Source organism: Rattus rattus, chromosome 2, assembly GCF_011064425.1.
Source record: "Rattus rattus isolate New Zealand chromosome 2, Rrattus_CSIRO_v1, whole genome shotgun sequence".
NCBI classification, from domain to species: domain Eukaryota; kingdom Metazoa; phylum Chordata; class Mammalia; order Rodentia; family Muridae; genus Rattus; species Rattus rattus.
Genome location: NC_046155.1, coordinates 164,745,854 through 164,754,474, shown reverse-complemented (window position 1 = coordinate 164,754,474; position 8,621 = coordinate 164,745,854). Strand labels below are relative to the sequence as shown.

Below are 8,621 nucleotides of genomic sequence, written 5' to 3'. Positions count from 1 at the left end.
GGTAATGGTGTCAGGTGCTCCTGCCTAGCTTGGTCCCCTTTTATAACTGCTCTGGGAAGCTCAGTGGTCAGGGAGGGGCCCTGTGTGAGCCTCTCCAGGCCCCTCCCAGGACATGTCCTGGAACATCCTGAGGCTGTGTGTTTGTGTCAGGGGGAGGTGTGTATTTTGGCAAGAGGATAAGATCTTGGTCAACAACCTGGCGCAGGTTGGTCCCCTTCTTAGTGATTTTCTTAAGGTCAACATGTCATGTGACGGCCAAAGGAAAAGATGACTAGAGCAAGGGTCAAATGACCCTTAATCAGACCTCCAGAGTGAGGCTTTATCACCCTGTCTCACTGGTGACCTCAATGTTTAGTTACAAGCCTTACTCATAGTCAGTGCCTAAACAAGCCAGACCTCAGATCACTGACCATTGTGCTGCCCTGTCTGTAGTCCTACACCTGTCTTTCATTTGCTTTGTGGCTTCTCTTGAACCAGTCTCTTCAACCCAACCTTCTCCTATTGTTGAAGGCATCCTTCAGCCTGACCCTTTTCTGCTAGGCAAGCGCTCTACCACTGAGCTAAATCCCCAACCCTGTGACCCTTTTCTGTTGTTCGTTGTTTTTTGTTTGTTTGGTTTTAGTTTTGAGGTAGGGCCTCTCTATACAGCCTTGACTGTCCTGGAACTCTTTAGACTGGTTATCCTTGACTCAAAGAGGTCTTTGTGCCTCTCTCCCATGTGGGTGCTAGAATTCAAGGCATGTACTGCCACATCTGCCTAAATTTGACCCCCTAAACCGCTGATTGGGTTTTTTTTTTTTTCCGTTTTGTTTTTGAGATAGGCTCTTGCCCAGGTTAGTCTTGAGTTCATAACTCTGCCGAGAAAGGAGTGTGTGTGTGTGTGTGTGTGTGTGTGTGTGTGTGTGTGTGTGTGTGTGTGTGTGGTGGATCCAGGTCTCCCTAAGGACTGTTAACATCTGTTAGCATTGGCCAGGTATAGCGACTTTCACCTTGGATCCCAACTCTTAGAAGGGAGAGCCATGTTCAGCTCTGTGAGTTAGAGGTCAGCCTACACAGAGAGTTGCAGGCCATCCAGAATTACAGGAGAGCCTGTTAGTAATCCTCATTAATGTGTTCATTAACTTCACACTGCATGTACCTCCTGTTCATTGTCTCATGACTAAGCAAGGATGTTTCACTTCAGAGGGGCCTGGACCCTTAGGTGGCCACTGCCAGAGTATGCATTGTTGATTTACCTAATTTCACTACTTGTGAAAGAGTCGGTGTGATGGCCATTTTGAACATTCCACAGCTACCCTGGAAAAACTGTAGTCCAATCTCAGCTGGTTACCCCAGCTCCTGAAGGTTTAGTGTCAGTCTATCTGTGCCAGTGTGTCTAGTCGAGTTTTGTTACCACAGAATTCTAGATGACTCTTCAACCATCACTACCTGGGACAGAGGGGGAGCATCCCCCACTGCTGGGGTGCAGCAGAGGGATTGTTAGAAAGGGTGCTGAGAGGCAAGACCGTGGTAGTCTCCATGCCACTCCCACCTATGGAAACAGACTGTTTAGGCCCTTTCCCTCAGCCAGAAGTCACACTCAAGCTGTCTGGCAAGGTCTTGCCATTTAAGTCTCATGAAAGACTTCTCTTGAGAGCTCTTTTGTCCTCCTTTCAGAAGTTTGGGCCGAACAGTCAGTGATAGAGGAGAATGAAGACAGCAGAGCAAAGCCTGAGAGGGTGTGATGGCTGAGGTGTCAGCAGGTTGAGCTGTGAAACAGGCCTAAAGCTTCTTTGCAGTGTGGTAGCTGAAGCATTTGACAGGGTCAGGGCAGGAGACAGTAGGGGCATGGAATGAAGAGAGGGCAGACGCAGACTCTGAGGAAGGATAGAAGGGAAAGTTTAGGCCATATTTGCCAGAGGAGATCCAGGGAACTGTGGAAACTTTGGAGACTCCACCAGGGCCTAGAGCCACCTCACTGCAGAGTGGCAGCGAGGCTCAGCTCCCGTCCATGCTGTGGAGAAGGCTGAGGTAGGCCTCTGGGTGAGGACTGCTCTCCAGAGGATACCTCTGCTGACTCTACCACCTGCCCACTGTTGGGCTTGGTCTCCTGCTGCTGCGTATTCAATGCTAAGTACTGGACCCCAGATCTGGAAGTCCCTCCCACCAAGTCCAGATTCTGTGGTAAACTGGTAAGCCAATTCTCACATACATCAAATGTTGCTTTGTAAACTTTGCTCATCTTATTCTCTGACTGATTAAACAAATGTGGCTGACAGCCAATTATGAGGGAGGAGGGAGGTAGGGTGGGCTTGGATCACTGGACAGGGGTCATAGGTAGGAGCCAGTAGGAGAGAGAAGAGGGAAGAGGAGGAGAAAGTAGATGGAGAGAGAATGAGGCCGACATGATGCCTGATGGCTCATGAGCTCGTGGCCCAGAAAGTGGACCAGGAGGACAGGATGATGGAGCAGAAATAGTCCTTGTTGTGACCTAAACAGCAAGTAACTTGGGGCCTATAGATTGGCTGTAAGTTGGAATAGCTGAAAACCTGCCCAATCTAGGCACAGCTCTTCGAATAAAATTCCAGCCTTTGTGCTTTTTATAGAGGCTAGCTAGAATATATACTTCCTTTACAGCCAGCCTGTGCTTGCTGCTGCCACACAGGAAGTGCAAATAAGGAAGCCAAAGCCAGCCCCGGAGAGCATGTCCTACCCCAGCACATTTTCTATCTTTGCGATTAAGGGGATCCGAGACAGAAAACAGGAGCATTCCTGCCTCAGTCTCCCATAAGTGGGGATCAGGTGTGGGAAGCACCATCTTCACCACATTTCTTTGGATTTTGGCAGTCACCTGACTCCTCTGCGTGCACCTGAATTTGGAATTTACCATTTACCTAGTGCATCTGTCATTTGCAGTGTACCTGTAGGAGGTAGGACACAATTTCTCCATTAAATATGACACAGATGAGAACCAGGGCTTTCATGTGCTCTGCCCTCATGGCCTGAAATGCTTTTCCTTCACCAGCCTGGGAGATTTGTCACCTAAATCCCCACCCTACATCGAAAAAACCAACATATCAGAGGGAGAGGCAGCTATGGTCTTTGTAGCATCCCCTGTGGCCCTTCTGCTGTGCACCCCGTGTTCAGACAGCACAAGGCCATGGCTATCTGAGGTTGCACTATCTTGGACTTTCACAGTTCCAGACCATGAAGCAAATTAGTTTCTTTCCCATATATATTACCTAGTCTTGGGCCTTTTGTCATAGCAACACAACACAGGTTATAACCCTGCAGTGCACATGGATCCATTGTGTATAAGAACACACCCGGCCTCCACCATAGCCAAGGCTCTAAACTCCACTTCCTCTTCTATAGCTCCCCTTGCATTGGCTGACTTTTGGTGTTCTTTAGATGTCTGAAGGCACAGGAGAGCAAGACCTTCCTCTCTCCCAGGGTCAACACATAGGAGGTCTTCACAAATGCTGGTTGGACTGACTGAAGGGCTATCTCACTCCTCTCAAGTCTATAAACAATCTTCCCAAGTAACTCAGGCTTGGCTTAACCCCCCTCCACTGGCCTCCGTTATGTAACTGTGTAAGTTTACGTAATTGACTGGAATTTAATCTTAAAAGTAAAGATTGCAAGTGTTTTGATAAGTCAGAATTAAGTAGTTTGTTGTGCAAGTCACTTGATTGTCACTTTCTCTACATCAGCTAGTGACACAGTGAAGTTTACTGAAGACTCAGAGAATTCTAAGCCTTTGACTCTTACCGGTTAGCTGAGCCAAACAGGATTTGCATCTGGTAACTGGGCTATTAGGTGCCAAATACTAAGGTCTACTTCTGAGCTCTCTGTTGAGCCCACTGGTCTCTGTTTTTATGACCTTGCAGGTCCTGAGGGCAGAGACCTGTAGAATGTGCCCACTGGGGGGCTTTTCTCTTCTATATAGGGTTGGAAATGGAGACAGGGACATAGTGTGGCAAAGCAAGTGTCTACTTCCAGGCGACCCTACACTACTCTGCTTTTGGTCATGGTGTCTTCTCACAGCAGCAGCCATCTTAACCAAGACACAGGGCATACATGTGTGTATGCACAAGGTGGCCGTGGAAAGACGGTGAGGTGCCTTCAGCTGCTCTCCACCATATAGATGTGTGTAAGCACTGTTATATACGTATACTATATATACATATATAAATATATATGAGCATATATCTGAATTTTTTTTGAAATTTTATTTAGCTTGATGTTATATTTATGGGGATTTTGCTTGCATGGGTGCCTTATGCATTCACGTTTGCTTTCCCTGCAGAGGTCCCAGGAGAGCACTGGATCCTCTGGAAATGGAGTTATGATAGTTTGTTAACTGCCATGTGAGTACTGGGGAGTGAGTCTGGGTTCTCTTTACAGTTGAGCCCACCTTATGTTTTTTTGAGACAGGGCTTCTTCCTGAGCCTGGAAGTTGCTAATTTGGATAGACTTGCTGTCCGGGGAGCCCTAGGTAGTCCATGGTGCTACATGAAATTCAGTCTACCCACATCACTTGGCCTAGCCTAAAAACTCCCACACAGGGCTTTGTTTCCATGGCAACTCTCAACCCAGTTGAGATGGTCGTCAAGATGAACCATCACACAGTGCAGGCGGGGTGAGCTTGAATTTAACAGCTTCCTGTCTCGAGAAAGGTGTAGTACAACACCCAGCTGACAATCATTCGTGCTGAATATGTCTTCCCTAAGGTAAGTAGGTTGATCTGAACTCGAGACTGTACACACACAGCACCGCCTGTGGCCTGTGGAGCAGGGTGGTTTACAGACAGGCAGTCCACAGTAGCCTGGGGATTGTAGACAACTGAGAGTTCATGTACAGGGGTGAACCCCTTGCTCTCACGCTCACAGCTCTGACCACATGGACTCTCCTGTTCAAACCTCTTTGAGACATGATTACTGACAGATCTGAGAGGGGACAAAGCCAACAGGACCAGAGGAATGAGCTACCATGGAGTGAAGCAGTATTAGTGGTAAGAATTCATCACTAACCTCCAAGGATACCCACATGGCCGAACAGCTGGGGCTACCCTGGCTGAGAGTCACTGAGAGTCTCTATGTCCCCAGGTTCCAATCCAAAGGCCTCAGCAGCTTAGATGATTGGAGCAAGGAGAGGTGAAGAGTGGGACCAGGAAGAAGAGGTGACAAGTGGAACGGAACCACAGGGCATTTGGCTGAGCACTCGGGCTGCTTAGAAAGGTCAGCCCTAACCCCTCTTTGCCAAAGGTAAAACAACTTCTCTCCAGAAACTGATGGCATCAGGCTGTCTCAGGCTGTTTGTTCTTCAGAGTGGGAGGGGCTCCATATTCCCTCCCCCATGCCAGTGGGAAGGGGATCCACAGGTGCCAGGTTCTTGTCCAAAGCTATTTGGAGCTCCTGGGAGGCAGGGTAGGGGTGGGCGTGGCAGGGCTAAGGGAGATAATGGTTTATAAGGAAGATCTGCCCTGAGAAGAGCATTTAGCACTCTCCACCATGAAGGGGACACTTCTTCTGCTGTCTTTGCTGGTGATTGGAGAGCTGGGCTTCCAGACAAGTGAGAGTGGGACCCTCGCTCACCCCATCCCAGTCCCATGGAGATCTCTAAGTGGGGCCCTGAGACAGATCTAGAGTCCTCAGGAGGCCACTGACAAGGAGCTGCAGGAGACCCTTGATTCTTTCTGCTCTGGGTTACAACAGTTGGGGTGGGTAAGACTGGGAGATGGAGGTGTGCTGGTGATGATACCGATGAGGAAGGGCCCTTAGATGCACAGTTGCCATGGCACATGTAGGGCTTTTGTGAAGTAGGCCTGTCCACTCACGTTATTTTTTTTCTGCTAGAAGTATGTGTCTCATGGAAACCAGGTTGTATTTGGGAGGCTGCAGCCTTTGGGAGGGCAGGACAATGGGAAAGGTCAGTTAAGGCCTGTGTAAATGCAGCAAGGAAACTTGAGTCTCAGCTTCTGCCAGCCCGAGCTTGCTCTTTCTGGCTCTCCCCCTGTTATCCATGAGGTAGCCATTCATTTTTACATATATGAGTACACTGTTGCTGTCTTCAGATACACCAGAAGAAGGCATCGTATCCCATTACAGATGGTTTAAGGTACAATGTAGTTTCTAGGACTTGAAGTCAGGACCTCTGACTCTTAACCACTGAGTCATCTCTGCAGTTCCCAGCCTGTGGTGTTTTATGATGTTTTTCTGTCTGTGTTTGCAGCGGAAGCATGCTTTCCTTTCTTTGGTCTCTATTTTGGCATTATCTCTGGATCCAAGCTGTGGTTGCATCATGAACTTTCCTATTTCAATCCTACTCCCGAGGAGACTGAAGCCTATGAAAAAATCCAGAACTGCTTCAATGAGGCAGGATCACTTGCCAAATTGCGGGATATCAAAGTCATGGTAATGTCCTCCCTACAGCCACTCTCCCATGCAGCAAATAGGGGAAGGTTGTGTACAAATGATCAATGCAACCATTAGTATATGTCAGGTGCCCTGCAACCAAGAACTAAAACTCTTGCCCACCCTAGCACAGGTCAAAGCAGCATGCCATGTATACATCCAGCCTGCTCCATGCACTTTCCAGCAATTCACTCCCACAGGATGGGTAAACGTTATGTTCTCACCCACAGTAGGTCTCCTTGATCTGTCCTCTGCATGGGTATGGTACCCCCAGCTCTACTCTAAAATGCTTGGAACTTCTGTCTACTGTCCAGTGTCTGCTTTGGACACTGCCTCAGACGGAGCCACCTTCTACTGGCATCATCTGAGCTACAGCCAAACCCCCGTGTCTGAAATGCCACCCCCACCCCCAGAGAGAGTCTGCAGCTCTTCACCACAGCTCTCTCCTTATGCCTCCTGCTTCAAGCATAACTGGATGGCAGAGATGTCTATTTGGAACAGTGCCTCTCTCACCTTGTTTCTCAAAGTAATTTTATTTGAGTGTCAGGTCCTGCAAAACCAGTGCTATCGAATAGGGAATTTCTTCTAACACGCCCAAATTGGGGATGTAGTTTTAACTTTGTTATATAGCCAAAGTGATTGGATAGATGTCCTCAGGTATGGGAGACATCACCAAAACTCATACTCAGCTATCTCGTCTCTCTCTAGACCTAGTCCCCACCATGCCTTCCAGAACCTTTGCCCCTTCTCCCCTGCCTGGCTATGACAGCTTTCAGGCTTCCTCCTGAAGGTTGTGTGTGGGCTCCAGCTCCCCTGAGGCAGAGTCTGTTGCTGGAGACTTGAATCACTGCAGGGATTATTTTACCTGTGGATGAGGAGCGGTCTCATCATGGGTGGCTGGGGAGCCCTGCTGAGGTCCTGCATCTTGCCTATAGCCACCTCTGTCCCTGGCTGTCTTTTTGTTTTCCAGGCAACCTTGCTCTTCAGCTCAGAATGCAAGACATACTATAGCGAGGAAGTGCTAACGAAAATTAAGGCTCAATTTACCCAAGCGTTGAATGCATTAGGATATGATGGAGTTTTGGACAACTCATCTTCGTAACATGTCTGATCCGAGCACCATCTTGCTGTCCCATCCTCTTTCTTTCATGAAGTTGGATTCCTGACACCTGTGCCCTCATCCTTCAGTCTCTTAGGCTGATTCTAATAAATGCCTGCAGCTCTCTTCTGTGCCTGGTGTCTGTGTGCTGAAGGGGATTCATATGAGGGCTTCAGAGGATCCAGGAGACAGTGAGAGAAATGACCTGTGTGGTCACTCAGAGCAGAGTTACTGTCCCTGCCTAGCCAGGTGATCATGGGAGACCCATCGCTGTCTTTTTTTTTTTTTTTTTTTGTCATTGTGTAGACCATGCTGAACTGGAACTCATAGAGATCCATGTGTCTCTTCCTCCCAAATTCTGGGATTATAGGTGTGAACCCCCATGTTCGGTTACTGTAGCTGTGTGAGACTGCAGAGACTGGGATTGTCTGAGGGTAAATAGCATGAAAGCAGCCACAGGCTTCACCAGGTTGGCAGGACAGAAAGAAAGGGCACAGACACTCTCGTCATGTGTGCTCTCCAGACTTTATCCCAGGTCTGTGAGTTCCTTATGTCCAGTTATAACAGTGGAGGAACTCAGGGGATGACAATGGTGCGCTTCTCAGATTCTCTTGGTTTGCTAGTGAGAGTCACCATTTTTCACAGCCTAGTCAGGGTTAACTTCATAGCAAGTTCCAGGACAGCCAGGTCTACATAGAGAGATTCTACCTCAAAAAACAAACAAACAAACAAACAGATAAACAAGGGGCTAAAGAGATGGCTCAGCAGTTAAGAGATGTCTACTCTTCCAGAGGTTCTGAGTTCAGTTCCCAGCAACCACATAATGACTCACAATTATCTGTGGTGCACTCTTCTGGTGTGTCTGAAGACAAGGACAGTATACTCATATTCATAAAATAAAAAAATAAACCTTTAAACAAAAACAAAACTTAATAATAAACAAAACACTTTAATGGGGAAAGAGATAGGAATCGATGCCCACTGAAAGGAAACAGAGAGACGGTCTGGAAAGAAGTTTCAATTTGTAGACTGCTTCTGTGTGTTATCGGGAACCTGAGTTTGACTCTCAGAACCCGAGTGAAGCCAGACTTGGTCGCATGTGTGTATCGTCCTAGTGCTCCTGTCGA

At 47.9% G+C, this 8,621-nt stretch overlaps 1 protein-coding gene across 2 annotated transcripts; it reads left to right on the top strand.

Moving 5' to 3' along the window:
• Window positions 1-5,492: 5,492 nt before the first annotated feature.
• On the top strand, window positions 5,493-7,540 carry LOC116894443 (secretoglobin family 2B member 2-like). Of its 2 annotated transcripts, none has more exons than XM_032896146.1 (3): window positions 5,493-5,553; window positions 6,214-6,395; window positions 7,366-7,540. In XM_032896146.1, the coding sequence occupies exons 1-3, from the start codon at window positions 5,493-5,495 to the stop codon at window positions 7,495-7,497; spliced, it is 375 nt and encodes a 124-aa protein (XP_032752037.1). In that variant the 3' UTR covers window positions 7,498-7,540. The 2 variants fall into 2 exon arrangements, with proteins under 2 accessions (XP_032752037.1, XP_032752036.1); XM_032896145.1 differs by having other exon boundaries at window positions 5,493-5,559.
• Window positions 7,541-8,621: the final 1,081 nt, after the last annotated feature.